Source organism: Centruroides vittatus, unplaced genomic scaffold (genome assembly GCF_030686945.1).
Source record: "Centruroides vittatus isolate TY-2023 unplaced genomic scaffold, ASM3068694v2 contig_400, whole genome shotgun sequence".
Lineage (NCBI taxonomy): Eukaryota > Metazoa > Arthropoda > Arachnida > Scorpiones > Buthidae > Centruroides > Centruroides vittatus.
The window spans coordinates 1006011-1032860 of NW_027122215.1; the positions used below are offsets into that span (position 1 = coordinate 1006011).

General features: G+C 30.7%; 1 protein-coding gene across 2 annotated transcripts; it reads right to left on the reverse strand.

Moving 5' to 3' along the window:
* Positions 1 to 5424: 5424 nt before the first annotated feature.
* On the reverse strand, positions 5425 to 25973 carry LOC136976491 (sorting nexin-24-like). Of its 2 annotated transcripts, XM_067271794.1 has the most exons (7): positions 25749 to 25973; positions 23202 to 23263; positions 13662 to 13745; positions 12794 to 12898; positions 7238 to 7317; positions 6419 to 6510; positions 5425 to 6342 (listed from the first exon to the last, which is right to left on the reverse strand). In XM_067271794.1, the coding sequence occupies exons 2-7, from the start codon at positions 23232 to 23234 to the stop codon at positions 6260 to 6262; spliced, it is 477 nt and encodes a 158-aa protein (XP_067127895.1). In that variant the 5' UTR covers positions 23235 to 23263; positions 25749 to 25973; the 3' UTR covers positions 5425 to 6259. The 2 variants fall into 2 exon arrangements, with proteins under 2 accessions (XP_067127895.1, XP_067127894.1); XM_067271793.1 differs by lacking the exon at positions 23202 to 23263.
* Positions 25974 to 26850: the final 877 nt, after the last annotated feature.

The following is a 26850-nucleotide window of genomic DNA, read 5'->3' on the forward strand; positions in this document are numbered from 1 at the left end:
GAGTTGTAAACATATTGACGAAGTAGTAAATATATTCGCGACATTTCATCCGAGAAAAATGCAATTAGATACGTTGTAGGCAATCGAAGATTTTTCTTGAAGACGTAAAACGTTATTTTGTAATATACATAACGTGTTGTTTCTTATTCCACTAAACTCCCCCTGATAAATGACTATCTTAACGACGTGCCTGACAAGACAATAAGAACTTTTAGAACAAAGGCAAAACTGTTAGAAAGGTACACAAACTTATTACAAAAGTATTACACTAACGTTTTTAGTTTTTGATCTTGCTTGTCGTCCTATATCTGAATGTAGGCAACGCGTAATATAATTAATAAACAATACAAAATTATTTTTTCTTTCTTTCGGCTAGAGGAGTGTGTAGCTCATATGTGGCTTTATACTCCAGAAGAAACAGGAGAAGTGATCGCACAGCGACCGAAGAGATGGCCAATCAGGGAAGACAGAAGAGAGGTCACGGACGCGACCAAAGCCGGCCTTATAGGAGACGGCCACCACGAGAAGGGGAGATAGAAATGCCTTCCGGGAGGACTTGGGGAAAGCTGGCCCCTATTCAGGCGTCATTGGCAAGGAGAAAAACCCGGAAAAACTCCCGCTGCCAGCTCGTCCGAGTGAGGCGCGAACCCCCGATCGAACTCCGGTGTTTAGAAATTATTTTTAAAAAAACATTAAGAAATACAATAAAAATTCAGTATAAAAATGCTTGATATTAAGATTGAGATATTAATAACCTACATAGTTAATGACCAGGAAACGAAAAATACAAATTACTGTCAGTAGTCAGTATGTTTAACTAGAATTTTCACAATAACTTTTGAAGTTTTAGACATAGATTTGACTACACACAGCGCTTTTCACAGGCTATGTATTTACTAACAAGTGTACCGTACATCATATAGTTTTTATCGAATAAAAGTCATTCTACTTCATAAAACACAAATTAGAAAGCGTTCTATAAACTTGCCCATACTAGTACCTTCATAATTGATCGAAATGCCTGATACAGATAAGAAAATTAACTAATACACTCGTTAGAGTTTTTATCTTTACTTCCCATTCTTTTTTTTATTGGGTCATTCGGAAATTTGTGAATTTAAAACCTGGACATATTTTATTATTGGCATTACACTGAGGCTCACAACAACTAAATCGGCATTTCGATATCATCCAAATAAGTAAAAAAGCAATTTTATACAAAGTAAACACAGTATGAGAGACGAAACAAAAAGCCACGTATCTACAGTAGTGGCCAAAAGTAGAGCTACCCTTGACATACCGTATTTTACGGACTATAAGACGCACCTTAATTTTTAAGCAATTTTTTAAAAAAAAAAAGACCCATAAGACGCTACGGAGTATAAGATGCACCTGAATTTTGGAGGCAATTTTTCGAAGAAAAAAGTGCGTCTTATAATCCGTAAAATACGGTATACCCTTAAAAATGCGACCTCTATTTTGATTACCATCTACCTACATAATTAATATTGTGATAGTTGAAAAGAGCACAAAAAATGAGTCAAAATACTCAATTGAATCAAACAGATTTTATTTTAAATCTGATTTACAAAAGAAAAAGCGAAGTTTTTATATTTTACACTGTGACAAAAGTAGACTACCAAAGGAAGTATGCTGATTTGTCCAGTATTTTTAGGGCAAAATATTTGTGTTTTGTGGCGTAACCAGAGCTTCTGATCACTGCATCACATCTACGTTCCATTGATCAACTAACATGTAAGTTGCCAAGCAGTGATTTGGGAGTCTCATACCATGCTTTTTGAATGGTAGACCACAATTCATCCGGATTCGGATCCGGCGCTCAAGTTTATCCCAAAGATTCTCTATGGGGGTTTAGGTCTGACAATTGGGTTGGCCACGACATAAGATTCACCCTTTTCTGTTAAAACCATTGCTTTACCAAATTTGCTGTGTTTTGGGTCGTTGTCCTGTTGGAAGATCAATTTCCTTGGCATTGAACGACGTGCATGAGGAAGCATTTGATTCTGCAATATGCCCTGATTAACGGTTTGATCCATTAATCCATTAATTCTATGAACTGGACCAATTTCCTTTGCAGAGAAACATCCCCATACCATTATGCAGCCACCACATTGCTTTATTATAAGAACTATGTATTTTGCGTCATATCTCATGTTCATTGGTCGTATGACATATCGTATACCATCACTAGAGTAGACATTGAATTTAGATTCATCACTCCACAACACCTTGGACCATTTTTGTTCAGTCCAAGTGATGTGTTCATGTGCACTCTCTAATCTCAACTTTTTGTTTTTTGCAGAGATGTGTGGTTTCTTTGCTGGTCATCTCCCATGTAATCCTCGTACAGTCCTTAAGCTTATATCTGGGTTACCCACTTCATGTTTAATAAGTGAAGCAAACGAAGGTTGGCTGCACTAGTATGTCTTATCAAACAATCCTCCAACTGTGGTCTTGTTTTTCGTGGTCTACCTGACTTTTTGGCAGAAACAATGATCCCATATATTTGAAAACACCACCACTTTTGCGACAACAGTTTTATCCACATTGATGATTTTACTAATTTCAGTAAGGGTCTTTTTTTTCCTTCAAATGCATATCTACCATTCTTTGTTTGATATCATTTGATAATTGTATTCCTCCAGGCAACTTAGTTGATTCGATGGAACGTAGATGTGATGCAGTGATCAGAAGCTCTGGTTACGCCACAAAACACAAATATTTTGCCCTAAAAATACTGGACAAATCTGCATACTTCCTTTGGTAATCTACTTTTGTCACAGTGTAAAATATAAAAACTTCACTTTTTCTTTTGTAAATCAGATTTAAAATAAAATCTGTTTGATTCAATTGAGTATTTTGACTCATTTTTTGTGCTCTTTTCAACTATCACAATATTAATTATGTAATAGATGGTAATCAAAATAGAGGTCGCATTTTTAAGAGTTTATGTCAAGGGTAGCTCTACTTTTGGCCACTACTGTATAAACCTGATACTACTGCCACATATTGGTTTTGAAAAGTGCATGCCCTATACTCATTTGCTATACCTGTCAGGTTTTTGACCGGGCCCAAAATGCAAGTAAGATAACAAAGTCCGACATATTCGGGTCAAACCACCCACGAAAATTTGAGGGCCCACCAGTGGCCAAACGGTTCTGTTCCCTGAACACTGGGAGTTCGGCACCTCGCCAGGACGGACTGGCTGTGTGGAGTTTCCGGGTTTTCTCCATGTCTGTGATGCCTAAATAGTGGCCAGTTACTCTCAAAAAGACTTCCCGAAAGGTATTCCCCTAGGCAGATCGCCCAAGTATTGCATTGCTGTAACTTAACAAAACAAACAAAAATTTGAGAGGATAAAACCTGGATTTGAATTTGGGTTATCCAGAAAGATGCAGACTGGTATCTTTACCAAACCAGTCATCCATGTTATCTATCTACATAGATTTTTTTAAACTCTTTCTGCCGTAGGACACTAAGAAGACTTTTTTCTGGTGCATTATAACTTCATGGGGCCAAGTAAAATTTGAATTAGGGGACCCACGTAGTGTTGACCGCAGGCATTTTTCCTTGGAGAATTATTCTCATAAAAGATTGGGGCCCCCTGTTGGTGAAAGCCTCAGGTAATTGCTGTTTTTGCCCATGGGATAATGTGCCACTGCAACAAGCCCATTATGGACTCAGCCAGGCCCCCCAAGGTGTGGCTGGGTGAGAAAGGACGAAGCCCAACATACCTGGATCGATCCCCATAGAGGTAGGCTGCCATCTTAGCCTTCTGGCAATCTCTACATAGATTTGATAAACGGTACTAATATGAATATTTTAAAATTAGCTGCAGAAACAGTTTATTTGATCATATATTTTCATATCTTGTGAAATGGAACCTTAAAACTACATAATTATACCATTTATATAATAGTTCTTAAATTTCTTGAAAGGAATAAAGAAGCCTACATATTTGATAGATGCCAAAAATAGAGATATGGAGCTTTTTGTGGACTGATAATGTTTAAAACTACAAGTTTAATTTTATTGACATGAATTTTGAGTTACAAAGGTATGTTTTCTGTTTTTTCAGTAAAAGTATCTATATAAATATAGATATATTTTTATATATGTATGCTGAATGTATACACTTAAGTACAGGGCCATTGAGAGGAGAACTGAGGATTTTCTCCAGGTCCAGAGAAAACTTAGGGGGTATAGTGATTCCTACTCCCATAAACTTTTTGTTTCCCTACCAGAAAATAAAATCTTTATTAATAAAAAGCAGTTTTAAAGAAAAATTCTATGTATTTCATTTGTTCAAAAAACAAAAGGCACACTCTTCCCCAGACCCCATACCAGCTCTTGATGGCCCCTGCTTATGCAACTTGCAAAACAACATAAAGCCTTGAGATCAATCTGAAAAAGGGAATGAGGAAACATATTGAAAAAAAGGTTCCTAATGTCTGATTCAAAAATTATAAAAACCAAGAATGATTAAACCATTCTTTTTGTGCAAAACATATTGGATTAAATTTACCAAAAACATTTTCACACAAACTGCATTATACCATAGAAAAAATGGTCTTTTACTACCATTCCTTGTAAGCAATGATCGATAAACAGAGTGATTTACTAACAGGAATATGCTCTCAATGGTAATAATGATGAATAAACAAACATTTTAAATAATTTATAGACTCCCTAATTCTAAAGTTTGAGATTTATTAAACTAAGATTTTCCAATATGATTTGATTTGGAACAGATTTACTAAGGAGTAAAATTATAAAAACATCGAGCAATCAATAGACAGATTATCATTACTGAAACTTGAACAGTTAGAGCAGTGGCAGTCATTGCACAGGTACAAGAAGTGTGTGCTTGGGTCTCTGAAAGTTAGCAGATTCAAAAAAAGAGACAGAGTTTTGGCTTGTTGCCCAATATTTGCTAATTAAATTAGGAAGAAAAAAAGGTAAGTTTTTCCCAGTTTAATCTACCTGTCATGTACATTAGTTTCTCCATATTTTTGGTTTTTCAGAATATTACACAAATATAATATAAGAAGAGTTGAGAACTATCATGCTTCACAAAACTGAAAAGGATCTTTACCTCTAATAGTCAATACTGCAGTTTGTGTGAGGATGTTGTAATTGAATACAGCAAAATTTTTAATAATTTGTATTAAGGATGATTTATTTTTTCTAAATCATCCAGGAATATATTTAGAAAAGGCTATTTCCCATAAATGGCAAGATTTTTTTAAACAGAAATATGTTAGTAACACTAAAAAATTCATTGAATTCTTCTCATACTTGGTAAATTACTCAATAAAAACAGAGTAAAAAATTAGAAAAGCATTAAAATATTATACACAAATTATTATGGCATATTTAAAATAATTTATTTTGAAAATACACTTTTGATTAAAATCATAACTTTATTAGTATTTTACTTACAATTATAATTCTTTTGTTAACCTTCTTGCTAAATAATAACAAACTATATAAAAACTTTATGGAAAATGTAGTAGCAAATCAGGTTATAATCCAATTATAACCTTTTACTTTCAGCACGTTTGATAGATATTTAAATTATAAGCATAATTCATATAACATGTAGCTATTTCCATTGAGAATTAATAACATTGATTTTATAGGGATTCATATATATATTCAATTTTAATATTTTGTTATTTTACATCATTACTTTTTAGAACAAAAGCAAACAATTTATAAAATATATTTACAAATTTAAATGGTATAAATAAAATCTTCAAATACTGTTATAAATTTATTCACATAGGAATATTAATAAAAAACTCTTTTAAATGTTATGATTAAATATCTCTCATTCATTCTAAATTCAATATGAATCAATTTAAAAATATTTTAATAAACTTTATATATTTAATATATTCATTAGTTAATCTATTGAAAACATAGTTATAAAGTTGTATAAAAAACATTTGTAATAATAAAATAATTTTTTTTTTAAAGTGCTTGATTTCCTAGTTGCAATTAATATATATGTATACAAGTATAATTATTAGAACTTTTTAAAATAAGTTTCTCAAATTGAATATATTTATGTTAATTCCCCAAATAGCAGAACTTCCATTCTATCTTTACACAAAATACTTATTAACAAGAGATAATATTAACAAGAGGAACTGTGTTAAACACAATACCAAGTGAGTTTTGATCCAATACGTTTTTGCATATCTAACAATCACATATTATGGGACTCCGATTATTATAATAAATTTTCATAATTTTCTGTGACATGAGAATATAGTCCCATTATAGTTCCTTTTACTACCACATTTGGTAGGGAATCTAAAAATAAAAAAATTCATTTCATAAAATTAGATATCTGTATTAATATACTTGAAGGTTTTCGAAATTAGCATACCTGGTGTTTCGTTAGTTTCGGGATATGGATTTGATACAAAAGTGAGAATTGGTTGGTGGGAATGTCCAGATTCAGTATTTCCTATAGGATTGCTAACGAAAAATAAAATTATGTTTATTAGGAAATACAAAATTATTATACAATTAAATATCTCAATTAGTGACAATTGACTTATCAACTTATATAATAACTGAATTATAAAAATGAGTTTTACTCTAAATTAAAATAACAATTTTATAACATTCTTTAATTATCACTTAAATGATTAAAAAAGTTTAAAAGTATTTATATTCAAAGAATCTAAAATGTATTTAACTTGATCTGAAGCAATCTTTCCTTCCAGAATTTTCTAAATTAATTTTTAAATTTAATTACAATCCTAAATTACTAATCTTACAAGCTGGATACAATTTCATGAAGACTAAATATTGGAATAGAAGTGTAGTGCAGAGTGCACCACACAATGTGACCCCTCTGACATGTGTATATATATATATGTGTATATATATAGACAGAGACGAGGAGAGTCACTTTTTCCTTTTGTGAGGTCATTGTCTATATCCCCATCATTCCCTGTCCAGTATATCACCAGTTTTCTCCTGAAGATATTGTGTGATTGGTTAAAATAAAAGTTAAATTATTGTCTGGACTGTTGTCTTACTCCAATCTCCAATCAGAGTCAACACCAAGTAGCTCACAACAAGGTAGAATGAATTTACATTATCCCATTTCACATCAGCATGTCAATGTTATAGGCACCTTGATGCCACAGAAGAATTTGTTTGAAACTTAATTCAGTTATTTAGAAAATAGACTTACCTAGATCTACCTGAATCCACTGCAGAAAGTGATAAGAAGGATAACAATTCCTTAGGAATTGGCTTCATTTTCAACAGTTCCTGTATAAAAATTAATAGAATAATTAGATACAGTAAAATTTTCAATTTTTTATTAAATTATAGAATATATGATAAACATATTAAGAATTAATCACTTCTTTTACTTTTTAAGTCACATATCAGAATTAATCAGTGCCAGCTAAGAATGTTCTCTTAATGTATGAAATTAGCCAACTGGTTCTAACACGCAAAATATTTTTATGAATATACATACAGTACATTCAAAGCAATTGCCCAATACATACAGTATATTCAAAGCATTATTTACTTTTATCTTAATTAAAATAAATGTGAGGATTTTCATTTTGTATTCCTATTTTAGGATGTTTGAGTACAGTACATATGACACTTTTAAGATACAGTTTGTGTTACCATACTGTAATTTTGTATGTTTGACTAGTATTACAATCTATAGTTTATAGATATAAATTAACAGTAAAACTACAGTTCTTTTGTTAAGTTTTGCTGTCTACAGTTTAAATTTTTGAAGAGTTTTCTTTAATACTGATTCCAAAACTTGGATTGATTTGGTATTTTTGTGCAGAGTACAAAACAATAAATTTGTTATCATTGAATGCAGGGATGCTTAATATTTTCTTCACAAATTGACAAAAACATGGTCAGAATGACACAAAGAGCATAATAAAGAATTTTTGGCCAACTGATGATTTCAATAAATATTATATATATTTTTTATTTTTTTCTTGACTGCATAAAATGAGATCACATAAAATAGACTGTGTATAAAAAAAATACTGCATAAATGATTTGATTATTTATCTAATAAAAACCAAGTATAAAAAGTAACATGTAAATTGACGAGTGTTTATCAAATCTTAGTTGAATTTTTCAAGAAATTTTTTTTACATTATTAGGTAATGTATTTACATTTTTCCTTCTGAATTTATTCATTGATAAATTTAATTCACATAAATGTTTTACTTGTAACATAACTTCAAAGGACAGAACTATTTTGTCAATTTAAACACTATTTGATCACTTTTAAGATTATTTTATTTAAATTAAAATAGTTTGTTTCTCATATAACTTAAATATTTAAATGAAAATAATTCTGAAGTCTTTATTTCTATCTAACTAATCTCTCTCTACCTATATATTTATATATATATAATAATTTACATATTATAACCAATGCAAATTTAAAGTTTTATAACTGCAAATTTATGACCACATTTATGCATTTGCTGACAGAAAATTTTTAATTATTAATGTTTTCTTTCAGCCTACTTCTATAGGCCAGGGGTGTCAAACTGGCGGCCCCTATGTGATTTTTCGTGGCTCCCCCAGCCACGATGCTCTGCAATAAAATAAAAAACAGAAAAATGTGTTACGAAGAAAATAGTAAATAATCGTTGCATCATTGCTATGATGTCATATGTCATATGCTATGATGTACTGGTCAACAATGGGAGACTAGGCCGTGGTTACACACCTCGCCAGTAACTTCAAGCCCATTTCAATCTAGAAATGCCAAGCTTCAAAACTCACTAAAAAGTTTTATTTTTGCTTGCAGAGCCATATATGGTGAGTAGGCACAGCCGCTACAGTCAAGGTGCATAACCGTATTTTATTCGAATTTTAACAAAAGGCATTTGCACTAGTTTCTTGTTAATTTAAGATTTGTAGGTTGTTTTCTAACTTATTCAAAAATGTAAGTATATGTTGTTGCAGTTATTTGAATTTTTAAAATCTAAATATAAACAATTTAGATTTTAAATAATTTTTATACAGAAAATGTCACTTTCAATGCTAAATAAAAAACAAAAGATTGATAAAAAGAGAAGAAAATTTCAAGAAAGGTGGGGGCCAAACTATTTTTGAGTGGAAGTGAACAATAAAATTACATGCTTAATTTGCAAACAAACAATTAGTGTCACTAAAGAATACAACATTAAGAGACATTATAGCACTAATCACAAAGAACAATTTTTGTGCTTTGAAAAAAAAATAAGAGAAGAAAAATTAAAAACAATGAAAAACTCACTTAATAGCCAGCAATGAGTGCTTACAAAATTCATGAAAAGTAATGAATCAGTAACAAGAGCCAGTTAAGAAATAAGCTATTTATTAGCAAAACATTCAAAACCAGTCGGTTTTGAATGTTTTGCTAAATTCACCGATGGTTCTTTAATCAAGGAATGTATGATAAAAGCTGCTAAATTCATCTGTCCAGAAAAGGTACAGGCATTTTAGAGATATCTCATTATCAAGAAATACAATGGCAGACAGAATTACCAAAATGGCAGATGACATCAGTTCACAACTACAGGAAATATCTACCAAAGTCCTACCAAATTTTTTGTCTACTGTTTAATAAATTTTTATAAATATATTTATTTAATTCTCTATAAAAATAATTAAAATTTAGTTTATATGCATAAGAAAGTTTCTAAATAAAGGAAATTATCATCTCTTGCAAATATTTTTGAAGGTTTACTTTATATAACATGTAAAGTTTGTGAAAATGGTTTTTTTTCCTCTTCATCTAATTTAAATTTATAAAAATCTTTAATCTGATCTCCTGTTTGCAGTTTGTGTAATGCAAAAATGCACGCAAATATATAAAACTAAATATATTCTTATTTTAACAAATATCTCCAAACTTCTCTAATTTTGCATTTCAAAACTAAATAAAGTTATCCTCGTAGTTTATTATATGAACCATTGACATAGCTTTTTATTTTGAAAGCTATTTAATTAAAGCCTTTAATTATATATACCTTTGGCTATTGAATTTTTATAATATATTTTTAAAATCGGTGCTGAACACCAATTTTAAAAATATATATATATTCGAAAGAAACAGTCAGCTTCACTCTAAAAACACCATACACACCAAAAGAACTCCAACACGGCGATTGCCACGATGCATCATGGTATCGTGTCTTGACCTTATGTTTATAGATCTTGTGTGTAATCTGGCTGCTTTACACGATTCAAATATTTTCGCCATGGAAGCTATCCTGTATCAACCAATACAGCACTTCCATTGGGAATATGCATATACAAATTTATATTCAAATATACAATAGCAATCTTATCATTGTTTTCACATGTAGTATAGAAATTTGTAATAAGATACATAATGCAGTTATAATAAAATATTAATTTTAAGTAATTCAAAGTATGTTAAAATATGAAAATAATCACACAATAGGGCCTGTGTGTTTATATTTAGAAAATACAAGGGAAGAGGCACTTCCACAGCTTCCATGGATGGCATGCCACAGCTTTTTATTATGTATGCTTTATCCCACTTTAAAACAGAACCTTCCACCTGTGACATTGCCACCAAAATTGTCTTACTGTGGCTTTTTCTATATTTTATGTTCCTTGAGTCACACCATGAGGTTTCTTTTTGTGATTCCAATGTAATCTTTTTGGACTCCTAACTGTTGATTTTCATAAGGTATTTTATATACTCCAGCTTGTTCTTCTTTCTTTAATTTGTCTATCATTTCTCAGTAAATTGTAAATATTAGGAGCTCTTTTGTAAACTATCCTAAAGTTTTTGTAAGTTGCCATCTCATTTTATAGTGCCTCCCAACTGTTTGATAGAATTAATAAATTTCATACAACAATGTGTTTTATTTGTATTTAGAATTATTCAAAGGTTAAAATTTAAATGGAATGTTCTATAGAGAGAAAAGACCTGGTTTGCAAAAGAAAAAAAAAATCCTCTTTCACAAGGACAATGCACCCACTCACAAAGGCACTTTGGCAATGGGAAAATTGAGGGATCTGAAGCATGAATTGTCCCTATTTGCCAGATCTGGCTCCCTCTGACTTTCATCTATTCCCAAATCTTAAGAAATTTTTGGCTGGAAAACACTTTGGGTCAAGTGAAGAGGTGATAGCAGCAGTAAATGGATATTTTGAAGACCTTCCAAATTGCACTTTAGGGACGAAATCTAGTTATTGGAGAAACATTGGACAAAGTGTATTGAACTAAAGGGAGACTACATTGAAAAATAAATGCATTTTTAAAATAAAAAACTTATTTTTTCACTACTAGGCCAAAAACTTTTCACCTTGACCTCGTATTGAAGAATACAAATAAAAAAAATTTTTTTATTTGTATTTTTCAATATTTTTATAATGTTAATTACCATCAGTCATTTTTAAATGAATTTCAATATAAATTCATTTTCTTTGTGGTTTATTACTGTATATTTATACAACATAAAGGACAAATATAATGATTATTTGATATCTTTATTCTTTGAACTATAGCCAAGATCAAATAACCATTTTCTGCCACATGATGCCAACAATTACTTTACAGTTCATATTTTTTGTTTTAAATTCTTCTGGAGTATAATGCTAAATTATTATTGTGTACTATTACTTCATTTTGATAGAATACGTAAATAATTTAAATACAAAGGCTTTTTAAAATAGAAAATGCCATTTAGATATTCAAGTAAAATTTATTTTGTAAAAGCATTTATTAGTCAATAATATACATTATTATTTTGTGAATTAAAGTGAAAATTTTATTTTCATAAATTTCTGACTCTAAATTTACATGTGGAAAAATAGTGTATAATTTTTTTGGAGAATAATTAATATATTCAAATATATTACTGTTTTAAAATAAAATAATATAATAGTACAAATATTGTCAGAAGATTTATAGTCTATTATATATTTTTGGAAGTTGATAGTTTATTTACAGAAACTATATATTTGAACTGTCAAGATCAATGAGTAATATCAGATGTCTTCATATTTAAAATAAAGTTAACTTTTTATAGTTTGACATGAATATAAAATGATCAGATTTAAAACAACATTCATCTTATGCTTATTGACAAAGTTATGTACCAAGCAAAAAGTATTGGAATTGAATGAAACTTCATTAGTGCAAACATAATGACAATGGTAATAACTGACTACAGTATCATAACAAAGGGACAATTTCATGTGGAACAGTAGTAAAATTTAAAGCAACCATTAGTATCTTTTAGAACCTCCTCTTGCCTGAATACATGCTGTAATACGGTCACTCAAGAAGGCATACAGGCATCATATGCTACCCTGCAATTGATTTGCCTACGGATGTTGCAACTGCCACTGCAGATCTCTCTTACACACTTGTAAATGCACAAAACTGCTATCTCATATAATGACACAAATGCTCAAAGGGCATCAAACCTGAAGACCACGAGGTGAATTCCACCTGTAGTACATAGGAATTATGCCACCCCTGTTTAACTACGACTACCTATGCTGAGCTTGCCAGCAATACCAATTTGCCGCCCCCTGGAAGTGCTACCCACGTGCAGTGCATGCCTTGCACGCCTGCTTACAGCAGGCCTGTATCAACTGTAGTATTATGTAATTAGTTTTGAAAAAATGTACTAAATCTATTTTCTTTTAATACTACAGAATAAGTTATTCAAATAAATAAATAAAATACAGCAAAACACTTTTATATAATATCCTTTATTACCTGAATATAATTTTCAAGTCCTTTTCTACGTTGTTCTAATACTTTTGAATTCCAATTACGAACTCTTTTTGGAGGAAACTCAGGTGTCTGTATAATCTTTTTTAACTGAAATAATTTAAAAATTTTATAGTGTTTCAAACAATATTCACACATAATAAACCAATATTGCTAAAATATTTTAATTCTTTCATTCTATTTCCATCTTGTGATTATTAAATACAAAATAATCCAAAACGAAATCCTTATGTATTTGCATATGTTCAATTACATGCTATAAAAGTATTGTAACTTACGACAAAATTATTAACAAAACGTTAAATAAAAGCAGTAAACTTTCTTAAAAATTTTCTAAGTATGAAATATTTATTTAATTTTTTCTTTTATAGCAATTGGAAAAGCTTCAAGCTGATTCAATAATAAAAAAACTCTTTATACACTGCTAAGTATTAATAGGATTAGTCTCATATACTGTAGTGCACAAACACCATGAAAATAATGTAAATTTCCTTTTGTATTTCCCTCATTTTCCTATTGATTCAGTAAAATTCCTTCATAATGTGAAAGTGAATAATTAGCACCAATATTTTCAATTATTAGCATTGTTTCAAGAAGAAATTAAAAGTTTAAAATATATAAAATTAAATTTTGATGAAATCTCTATTAAAATATAAAGAAAAATATAATGCAATAGTAATTGTTAAAAACCTTGTTAAATCATTTAATTTTATCTTAATATTTAAAAAAAAAAAAAACAATATTCTTAGTGATACTCTCATAATATATAAATATAAACAATTCCCATTTTGTCTTAACATTCATTTCAGATTTAATAAAAAAAGAAAAAGAGAGAAATCTTAATTTAGCTTACTTGTTTGTGCATAGAATGAAATGCTCTGTATCTTCTTTCAATTTTGTGACATTTTCCAGTAACAAATACTTCTATACAGAAAACCTAAATGTAATTTAAATTATTAACATTTATATTTAATGTAAATTTTCAATACAGTTATAAATAAAGACAAAATGATAAAAAGAAATATCAAATATATTTATCAACTACTAAACTGTTGAATTCTTCAGTTAGAAGCCAAATTTAACCTATGTAACTAAGCAATATAATTTGGCTTAAAAAAAAGCTGTTATCTATTGATGGAATTAGCCTATCTTTAGACCAAATTATATTGTTTAATTAGTTGTTAAGCTAAAGAATCTGACAGTTTAGCAGATGATCATTAATATAGGGGTATGGCAACTGTTTATGTGTATAAAAATATTTATTGAAAAAATTGTCCCTTACCATCTAGTTACCTATTATGGGCCTGTCTAAACCCATGATTTGTATGATTAAAAAAACACTCTTAGTTTCCTCAGGATGGAAAGAGTAAAAAAAAAAAATTATGTTAATTTTTCGTATCACTCTACAACACATTTCATTAAAGAGTTTTTTACATTACTCTGTTTGTTGGTCACAGTTTATGAACAATTTACAGAATAATAATTTTATCAAGTGAATCTTTTTTTTTGTTGCACTTTCATAATATTAAAATCTGGTAACATTGGATGATGACAGTCAAATCATTATTATAATGATGAATAAGACATGGAATAATAATAATAATAACAATAATGTGAACAGGATGGCGTCAGGTCTGACATCATCTGTGATTTTCCTGCTCACAGGTACCTTCGAACTGCATGAGCAGCTATGTATGTAGGACTTTTACAGAGTAAGGGATGAAGGAGGAAAATTTTAAAGAGGCAGGGAAGCCCAGAAGTAATGCACTCCACTATACGTTAAACCATTAAATAACAACAATTTATTTGGTCAAGTTTATAAAAACTTTATAAGGGAACAGAATTAGTGGAAGAGTCCATTCCTAAAAATGGTCTGAACTGAGAGAAAGAGCATTTACAATTTTGGACGTGAGTTGATAAATACCTGGATGGTTAGTGGTGATGATTTCAACTTCTCAAGAAGGGTCTTGTTTCATCGGTAATGTTTAGATACTTGTTCGTCAAGGGGTGAGATGATAGTCCAGTGCAAAAATTGGTGGGAGTTCAGGAAGGGTGACAGTCAAAGACAGCAAGGAGGTTAACACACAATTTAGGCAGGCAAATTCGCTGTTGTCATCTGTCCTCTTGCCTTTTATTTGGGGTCCTCCCCCTACCACTCTAATACCCATTTTTGGAAAAGTTGATCGTTGCTCCAATCCACAATTTTTTTCCCATTTCCCTCAATGAGTAATTTTTCCAGAAGCTGTGTCACTCGTGGAGGAAAAGCTATCCGTGGGAAAATTTTACGAAGTTCCTTGATTGCATTTGTGAAATGGAATACTTCTCCCCTTTATTTTTTGACCAAAAAAAGGTAAGATTGCAATCATCAAATTTACACTAGCTTGGGTTCTCACAATAATGACTTAAACTTATAAAATTAGATGATCAATGGATTTTTTCAATTGAAAGATTAAGGAAAGTGGTAACTTAGGGTAGCTCAAGGCATGTTCTAGAATACTCAATAATAAAATGTTACTTATTAATGTTAATAACCATTGGCCCAAAGCGGGACTCGAACCCGCAACTCCTGCTTACTGTGCAGTCGCATTGCCAGTTATGCTACCCAGATCTTCGGTCCGATCTCCTCTTCCAGCATATATAATGGCTTATATATGCTGGAAGAGGAGATCGGACCAAAGGTCCGGGTAGCGTAACTGGTTAATAACCATTATATGAATATAATGAATACACTAAAATTTTCTTCTGTGAATGTCTATTTTAATTTTACACATCAGAAATTTAATTCTATTTTGCTTATATCACTGTTACTTGCATCTAAAAATATTTAAAATCTATAATTAGGAAAACAAAATATAATATTAATGAAAATCTAATAATACAATAAATCTGTACATTCTCAGCTCTATGTGAACAATTTTTTATTGGTGGAATGTGCATTTCTATGGCAATCATCTTCAAATTCTTCTTGCAACAATCTGTTAATCAGATCATTTTAGTTTTTTAATAAAAGCTTAACAGTGAGCAAACACAATTATATTTCATACAATTTGATAAATCTTAACTTATTGCATTTGGGAGTTGGCAGATAGTCGGTGCTGTTGGTGACTTTTTGTCAGAGCTCAGTAATACAGTTCGAGTGTTTCAATGCTTAAGATTAAAAGGATGATTTATCAGATAATCTTGATAAACACGAATAGATTTTGTTTTAGGCTAATCAGATGCTGGTTGATTATCGCTGGGATAGAACCCAATCCAGGCCCCTTGACTAGATCACCTCAAGCTACAGAGTGCAAAGATATGCAAAACGAGGGCGTGGAAGACCCTGAAAAGGTAATATGAGTAATACTGATAAGAGCAATTTAATGGAATTTGTAGAAGAAGACCAAAATCAAGATATAGAATCCTTTTCGAAAGGAAAAACCGGGACAATAAGGGATGTGAATATCTAGGACTATTTTGTGAAGACCTCGGAAGTGGAAGAGCATGAAGCTGATGAGTCGAAGTATACCATTAAAGCAGTTTACAACTTGATACAGGAAAAGTTTACCCAGCTAAATTCTGATTTGTGTACAATTAAAGCCGAAGTAATATCATTGAAGAAGGAAAATAAAGATTTGAAGGAGGAGTTGAATAGGGTTTTTCGAAGAATGGATACACTTGAACAAGAGATCAGGACGGGCAAACAACTGAGAGGTATGTTTGAATTTCAGATCGATAAGTCTATTAATGAAAGAATGTTAAACAACATTATAATTTTGAATTACCTGTTTGAGACAAATGATCTTGCCGATGAGATCTCCCATTTTATTAAGAATAAGTTAGATCTGCCAGATTGTTCCTTGGAAAGTTTAGTCAAAATTTCAAGATCTGATAATAAATCAATAGTCAAAATTACGCTTAATTCTATAATTGAGAGAAATTCAATTTTACGAGAATTTTGGAAAGCAAAGTCAAATAGACTTAAGAAGTTTAATGGGAATTTGGTATTTACTGACGATTTATGTAAACGGTCAAGGATTAGGAGGAAAAAACTAATACCCATTATATCCCAAGAAAAATCTAAGGGATGCAAAATTACTGTTAGAGATGACTATTATATAAAAGAGGGTAATGTGTTTACCTACGATATCAACTCAAATGAAGTTATCCTGGTAGATCATTTTTTATAGGGAAACAATCTACTGGGAACTTTGGCCTTACATTGGATGAGGAAGACAACGCAGAAAACTTCAAAACGACTATTAATAATAATAGGGTTGTTGAGGTGAAACTTCCATGCCCACGCACTAATAGTACCTCTACAGGATTTAATAAAATATGTGTAAGTTTCTGGAACATTCAGGGCATTTTCAAAAAAACGAATGATCATTCCTTATATCAATATCTATCGTTACACGAAGTCGTTGGATTTACAGAGACGTGGATGGCCAATAACATTAAATTGGAAAATTTGGATCTGGAAGAAGAATGTTGGGTTTTATGCAGCGAGGCACTTAGGACTCAGAAGTTTGGTCGACCAGCAGGCGGGTGGTTGTTACTAATTAAGGAATCATTTGGTTATATAATACATTTTCAAGTTATGCCATGGTATATTTTGGCTTTAGTAGATTTGGATTCAAGACTCCAAGCTTTAAGGGGAGCAACAAGGCTAGGGATATTATGAATATATATTCCATCTTCTACAAATAGTTCCAAATATTATAATGAATTACAAACAGTGATTGACCAGTGGAATAACTACGTAGACTTATGGTTGCTGGGAGGCAATTTTAATAGCCATATTGGAGAGGGATTGGATACGGCCAACAAAGACGACAGGGTAAAAATTGATAATAAAAGATTGTCTAAAGACAAAGTGATTAACTCACTGGGCAAACACGTATTAAAGCTTGTTCAGGATAATAACTTCTTTATACTAAATGGTAGGGTAGCTGGAGATATCCCAGCTGAATATACATTTATAAGTCATGTTGGTAAATCAGTAATAGATTACTTCATTTGCTCAGAAGAATTGCTTTGATTACAAGTTAAGATGACAGTGCTTGATCTGGAGATGTCAGACCATTACCCAGTTCAGCTAGTTCTATTGGGTTATGGGGAGAGTAACAATACTTCACAATTTAATACACAGAAATATAATGTGTCCAGCTTAATAAGGAGCAAAAGATTTAATACACGGAGACTATCAGAAGAAATTCCTAATATGTTGAATGAAATATTATATCAGGAGAGAGAACTTGGTCCATTAAGAAATTACGAAAAATTAATTGTGTTGTTAGAAACTTGTCGCGTCAATTATTGCCTGGCAATTTATGGCAGAGATACAAACAGTCATGGTATGACAACAGATGTTATTATTACAAGATTAGGAAACAGAGGAGTTTATCATGTTTAGGAAAACTAATCTCCAATCAGATTGGAAAAAATATGTAGAAAATAAAAGAATCTATAGAAGTTTTTTGAAAGCCAAAAAGAGAAGATTCTTTTCTGATTTAAACAACAGTCTGATAGAAACGAAGGATTTGAAAAAGTTTTGGAGTATAATAAATAGGTTCTGCCGACCGGTTACCCAGAGGAGGCGGCCTGTGTATATATCAGATAGCATATGGCAGAAGTATTTTGAATGGTTCTCTGCAGAGTATTGGTCTAAGAAAAATCGAAATTTTATGGATAATTCACATGTTGATATAAGTCTCATGGAAAAGGTTTTTAATGTTCAAGAAATACAATGCTGCATTGGGAAGCTCAAAAATAGAACTGCAACCGGACGTGACGACATTCCTAATGTAGTGATCAAAAAGTTAACAAAACCAATACTTGATTACCTGACCAGACAATTCAATGGATTTTATAATAACGGAGTAGTTCCTGTTGAATGGAATAATGTGATATTTCATATGTTATATAAAAAAGGAGATAGATCGGGCCCCGGAAATTATCGTCCTATCGCCTTACTATCGGTGTTCCAAAAACTCTTTACAACAGTGCTAGTGACAAAATTTAATGAGTGGATAGACCAAAGAAATTTGAAGAATCCAACCCAATTTGCCTTTATTAAGAAAGGTGGCATGCAGTTGGCCTTATTTATATTGTTGTCAATTGTTCAAATACAGCTCTATAGGAAAAGACACAAAGTATTTGCATTATTTCTAGACCTAGAGAAAGCTTACGACTCAGTAAGTATCAGAGATTTACAAAATAAAATGTCACGATATCGAGCAGATAGTTCAATGGTGAAAATAGTTGGTTTACTATTCGGTCTCTACAAAGCAATCATTAGACAGGATAATAAATAGTGGAAACCTTTCAAGATAGAACATGGTTTATTACAGGGAGACCCCTGGTCTCCACATCTTTTTAATTTTTATACCTTTGATCTAAACAATAGTTTTACTAATGAGAACGATGGATTTACTGTCGATGAGACTTATCCATTCCATTGCTCATGCCGATGACATTGTTATCATTGCTCCAACAGCAGCTGCTCTTAGGAGAAAAATTCAAGCAATTACCAATTATTTTAAGGAATTAAAATTAAATATTAGTCCAAAAAAATCACATATTATGGTATTTAGAAATGGGTCCAGACTACCCAAAAGGAACATGTCCTTTCACATCAACAATGTAGAACTAAAAGTGGTAAACGAGATTAAGTTTCTTGGAATAATTTAAACTCCCATGATATCAAGGCAACGACGGTTAAGGCTGACAGATTAATCAATGGTGCAATTAAGTTATTTGCTATAACTAATTTAAAAAATATCCATGTAGAGTTTAACTTGTTTAACTCAATAGTTTACAATGCAATAAGCTACGCTTCATCTATATGGTGCTTATCTAACTACCAGAAGTTAGATGTGATCCAGAACAAATTTATCCGTAGAATGTTCTTATTGGAGTTCAAAGTGCCAGGTAGCGCCTTAAGGTTAGAGTTAAGTGATTCAGTCTCGCTGCACTATTTATTAAAAGGTGTGTGAAATTTCTTATAAAACTTATGGACAGTGGTTATATTGCATCTAGGCTTGTACATTTATTATACCATAAATCATTACTAAAAGTTTCAGAAAGGAATTGGATTGGACAATTGACAAAAGTGGTAAATAGATTTGGTTCTTCAATAGAACCTTTAATATACTGTCCAGAAATCAGTCAAGATCTATGTAACTAATTAACTCGAAATGTATTGGATAATTTATTGTTTCAAGATATAGAAGATATTCGGTTACGAATTCCCCACGAATGGTACAGCACAATACTGACCTTCCCTAATATAAATAGCTATATGGTGTCTAATTTACCTTTCAATGTGAAGAGGTTCTTTATTCAACTCTGTCTCAATAGCGATGTTATATTGATAGACAATAAGTTATATGTGTATACTAATAAATTGTGTCCAAGATGTAACATGGACTTCTCAAAATTTCATTTGTTATGTGTATGTGAAAAGGCTAACGATATCAGGAAAAAATTTGATCTCTTGTGTTTAAAGAAATGTTTTATGGAAAGTGCAATGTACATTATGTTTCATGTGGCAACATTAAGTATAATTTATAATTTGTATAATTATGTTAAAAAATTTGTATTGATTAACTGAGAAGAACTGATTGTTGAAAACACAACTCCCTTTGTAACAGGTTATGCCTATTACGATTAAAAAATATTTGATTGAAATATAAAAAAATATTGCATTTTGTAGTGTATTTTAGTTAATTTTAAGATAGGCCATAGCACCAGAAGTAATTAATTTTCACAAATGAAGGTACTGTACACTGAAAGTCAAAAATTAATATAAAATTATATCTTGAATATGGCATTGATAAATTTCACTCAATAATAATAATACCCATGGTAAACACTTTCCAAGTTAAATATAACAATTTTGCCAGATGGTGTCTATCCAAATTCAATGATTGACAAAATTATATGTTAAGTTTACATTGCTGTAATGGACAGAACCTAAACGTTTACATTTCAGATTAGGGTCAACAGAGCAAAAGACTACACAACTTTTACAAAAAATGTAGCTTTATAGTTTGATAAAGCTTCGTAGTTTAAAAAAAAAAATTATTTATTTTTCATGGATTTTTGATCACTACTAAGATTAAGTTTTTATAAAACAATTAATGATCTTATCAAATGACTGATAAGTTTTATTTCTTTTCCATCATTTTTTGATGGATTACAGCTTATGATTAATTACTATTCTGAAATTAATATTTATGACCTTTTTTCCCCATGTATTATAAAACTGTTTAAGAATGTATATTATCATATTAAATTTATATTAAAATGTATTCTTAAATATATAATAAACTTTAAATTTAAACTTATCTTGTCTACTAGTACTTAGAGACTTATCATACTGGATTTATGGATGCAGCAATTAGGTCTTACAGATCAGAAATAATATTGTTTATTTAAATCACCTGTCTTTTTTTTTAAATTTCTACTATTAGTTCACACTCTCCCTATATATATTTATAGATCTTGTTCAAATTTTCAATCTTTAATAAAATACTTATTTATTTATCCATTCAAGTTCAAATACATTTTTTAAAACTTGTAGTGGATGACACTTGATGTTAATACTGTTTTTTCAAATATTAATTCATTAATTAAATTTAATTAATTAATTTTAGTTTTATATGGGAGAAAAAATTTCTCTTATATAAGATATTTCAGCATATGTATATACATATTTATATTAATTGTAATTATTTAATAAAAAGTAACTAGAATAAAATTTTTCTTTGTTGACCTAAGTAGGAATTGACTTTAAAAATTTTTTTTTATATTACTTGTTTTTACATACACTTTAACATTGTGTTTTGGACCTGTTTGTCCCTCATCAGTAGGCATTTAAAAAAGATTTTCTACAATTAAAATCAATTTTGTTACAATCCTAAATAAACATAAAATTCCTGTCAATAATACAATAAAATTCTTACAAATTCTGGGTTTTTAAACACATTCCTAATTCTGAGTATATTCAAAGTCAATATTAACCCAATAATTCCATACATATTCCTGTTGTTTAAAACGTAAATAATTAAACTAAACAAATTTTTTTGGTTTAAAACTTACATCATTGATTGTTCTCTTTCACTTAAACTTCACCCCAATCCTTTCTAATCCTTCCTTTTATACGTCTCCCCCTCTCTTCCATCAATGATTCCTCTCCACGATTGGTGTATCTCTCTTCTGGTATTGTTATTTATTCTATCCGTTTGTTTAATTATATTGATGTGTTTGTATAATTGTCTTTTATAATTATTTTCCTCTTTTTTCCTTATTTTCATGGTATTCAAATCAATTTCGCAACCTTCTGAGTTAGTGTTCAGCCACTGCCGAATTTGCATATTTTCCCCTAATTGCTCGAATATGTTCACTTAATCTTATTTTTAATTTTCGTTTTGTTTCACCAATATGTTCTTTTTGAGTTACAACTACAATTAAATGAATACACCACACCTTTTTATTCTATTATGCTGTATTTTTCTTCATTTCTATAACACATATTTTTTAGTTGAATTTATTTTTTCCGGTATTAAATTAATTCTACTTCTTACTACTTTTATTCTACTTACTTCTTACTACTTTCTTATTATATTATTTCTGATCTGTAAGACCTAATTGCTGCATCCATAAATCCAGTATAATAGGTTCTGTTAATTGATAAAGTACTAGTAGAAGAGATAAGTTTAAATTAAGATAAGGACACAAAGGCATATTAACTATATAATAAACTGTTTATATATTGTATTTGATGAAAAAATTTTCTATCAATATTTTGATTAACCTTATATGAAATTTGGTGTCACAGTTTTCAATTACTATTGTCACATAATCTTATAAGAGCATCTGATTTCAAAATGATAATGTGTATAAATGTATTTAGTGAACTTTTACTACTTTTACTACAAATAATAAATAGAATTACTAAAAAATTTCATAAATAGGTAAATACAATAGTATAAACTTTTAAAACATGTTTCAACATTATTCTTATTGGCTAATTATATTGTGTATTTATCTAGTATTTTTTTAATTTAATGAAACTCTCCAGACTTATTTTCTAATATAATAAAATGTTATTCATGTAGATGTAATAATTATAATATTTGAAAATTTATCTAATTTTTATGCAGTTAATTTTGTCTAAACATAAATAATTTCTAAATGTTCTACAGGACATTTCAACTATTGGAAAAAATTAAAATTTGAAAAAGTTCAGTCAGTCATCAAGATGTTGAAAATATATCCTCAATTATCATCATTACTATAGTAAATTCTCGTATGATCTTCAAAAATATTTGTACAAAAATTATGATAATCATGTAATAAAGTAATATTTTTACATTTGTTTTGTTTATTATGTATGATTTTTACTTACATGATAAAAAAAGCTCTTGAAGTCTGCTTTCATAACATGTTTATCCAAGCAGGACACTATGTCTGCAGTAAAATAAATATGTAAGAAAAAGTTATACATTTGAAAAAACTACACAAGGAGAGAAATGAATATAAAAATTTAATCATGCTTTAATTATATAAAAGTTTTACGTCTGACACACGTATGATTTTTTCTTACATATTTTATTTATATAGTTCATGTATTTTCATATTTAATAACAATACAAATTAATGTAACCAGACTGCAATTTTAAATATCAAATATTTACAGTTTTTATATTAGAATTTTTATAAATTTGCAGATCTGGACTCTGAGAAATTCTGTTAAAATTGGTGAATTTATAATACTTAAATCAGCAATAACTATCTTACTCTTAATTTCATCAGATACAATGTCATTGTTGTGTTTCCCTTAGGGTCGATTTACACACAACAGTGACATGCTGGCACAGTGACTGTTTGGTGCATAAACATCGATAAATATCACACATAGCCAATCAGAGTTTTATCTACGACACGTGATCTGTATTCTGTCAATCATACAAGTGTCGTACATGAAATTCTGATTGGCTATGTGTGATATTTATCGATGCTTACTGCACCGTGCCGGCACGTCACTGTTGTGTGTAAATCGACCCTTATTATATTTATTATGTGTATAATCAACCTTATTTGAAAATTTAAAAGGTTTACCATAGATATTTACATTACACCAAAAATCAAATTTGTAACTTGTTTGTACAGTTGTTAGAGCATCTGTAGATATTCTGTTTAAAACAAAATTGTTTGAATTTCCATCTGAGAATGTCTTGGTTTAAATTAAATTTTAAATAAAAAAACAGAAAATTATTTTGTGCTAAAAGTTTTTAATTAATGTACCAATAAATATCTAATGAAAAACCATCAGGAATAAGTGCACGAGATTACTACACATTAAATTCTTAAAATTTTAAAGTGTTTTGATACATAATTCAAAAGTTAACCAAATTGCTTAGTTGTTGTGTTTCGAAATAGTATGATAAGAGTTCTTCATTAACTTCCACTCAAGTTATCAACTATATATTTCCTGTTTTTCTGTCTGACTTTATCATCTCTTTACAAGAAAAGATACTTTTATACAGAAAATTATTATTCTTTATATTAATTTTTGATTATTTTTTTAACTATAATAGACACATTCTGATGAAGAAAAGGAATGAGGGGTGTACTATAGATTGCACCCTATGGAATTTCGGGACTGAGTATATATTTGAACTAAGGGGACCGAGATGAGTTCAACGGTACCCTACTTTTGGACTGGAGACAAAAAATAAGAAAGTCATCATACTTTTTTAATGCTATCATGCAGACAGCACCGTAGTTGCTAGTACTGCTATTTTCTGGTAAAGTCTGCAAACCATGATGTTGGACTACAGTCATCTCCCGGAGGGATAGGTTAGGTTTGTTGAACAAGCCGCGAAAGCGGCGCACAGTACTAGCCAACTGCGAGCGATAGCGAGCATGTCGGCAGCTGAGGGGCATAGGCCCCAAGGACTTAACCCAACTGCAGACGATCAGTGTGCTCGTGGATCAACATCTGCCTCTGTTAAAGGTATATATAGCTGACTTGCCGGACTTCCTGTTAAACACACGATAGGCTTAGCGGAGAGACCGACACGACTCCCAATCATCACACAATCGCCAAAAAAAGTATGATAACATTTTTATTTTTTGTCTCCGGTCCAAAAGTAGGGTATCGTTGAACTCGTCTCGGTCCTCTGAATTCAGATATACACTCAAAGTCCCAAAATTTCATAGGGTGCAATCTATAGTATACCTGGAATGAGCTAGGGAAAAAACACCCACACAACTTGTTTATTCGGTAATTATTTATAAGCAAGGAGTTGTGTGTGTGTTTTTTTCCCAGCTCATTCCTTTTCTTCATCAGAAGTCAGCACCCCTAACTATAATCCAAATTATTTTTATTCCTGCTAGTTTTCCCCCCTTTTTTTAATTTATCTCCCTTTTATGCTCAAGCACTATGAGGGTCTATTTTAATCATAACCATCATGGGTTTGGTCAGGCTCAAAACAGGGGTAGAAGGATGGTTAAGGGCAGGGCCCAACATATCCAGAATGGACTGCCAATGAAAAATTCCTGGGTTGCTCATCTGGATTTGATTCCAGAGTGTCCCAGAACAGTAGGCTGATGCCTTAACTGACTTGGCCATCCAATTGTCTCCTCTTCCTCATCATCACCACCATCATCATCAACCCATAAAGAAAAAAATGGTTTTTCGGGTTTCTTTTGCTCACCACTTTTTATCAAGTTCGTTTTACTCCACAGTATTTGGAATTTGTATTCTGAAAGTAGCAACTAATTACAGTTGATATATCAAAGTATCAGATCCGATACTGAAGTTGAAGTTGCATTTAGAAATAGTTTACAAATGTTGAATATACATTCAGTTATAATTTCCAAAATATAGATTTTGTTGTCAATGCAGTTTTACTTTGTTTTTATTTAATTGAAATATAAATATACTCACAGTGTACTGTCTTCCACGTTCATTTTGTTTCTGATGAAAACTTGGAATAAATGCATATATCATTACTAATTAGTCATCACAATTCCTACAAATACCCTGTAACTAGTACTTTAGGATCAGATTTCAATGGGAGTGTTTAATTAAATAAAAATAAAAATGATTTTGTAAATGAAAAGTAATCTCATCAACCAAGGCCATCACTAAAGCATGACTTTACGTACAAGCTAAGTGTTGCCAACTTAAAATTTGACATTCTTTTGTCAATTAATTTATTAAACGTAAACTTAGTTAATAAATATTTGTGATGTATTTAAAATAACTTTTAATCCTATCAAAATCAAGTACATGTTTTAATTAGTACAAAAATCAAATTTAGGTAAGAGTAAGGGGCGGGAACCCCCTCAAATTGTAGACCCCCTGTGTGATCAAATAATGTCTAATGAACCACACCCCTACGGGCAAACCCGGACGGGTCGAATAATCCCCAGGAATTTTTCGGGGGGTGGTCCGTCCGGATATGTCGGTCCCCGTTCCTCACCACCCGGTCGCCCCATTGTGAGCCTGGCCGAACCCATAATGGGCTTGCTGTAACAGGCCCTCTTAGTGCCCACAGGGCGGAAAGAGTTTAAAAAAAAAAAAAAAAAAAAAACCCTAGGGGCGACCCTTCACGAGATATACCGTATTTTACGGACTATAAGACGCTACGGACTATAAGACGCACCTTAATTTTTAAGCTTTTTTTTTTTAAATGCCTATAAGACGCTCCTGAATTTTGGAGGCAATTTTTCGAAGAAAAAAGTGCGTCTTATAGTCCGTAAAATACGGTAGCCCCCAAAATCGGGCCGCGCGATAATCGCGGCGAAGACTCGCTTAGCGTACGTCATTTCCGGTCACGTGACTCCGCTTTCATACCTATGGTGTCTCGTACGAGGTACCGGTCACGTGACTCCTATATAACTTTTTAAAATATACATGTTTACGTAAAATGGAATATACAAAATTGTTTATTTATAGTATAATTAACTTTTATGTAATAATTTAATAAATAGTAAAAAGTAATGATTAATTTTAATTAAATAGTATTATTTTTCATGTAAGAAAT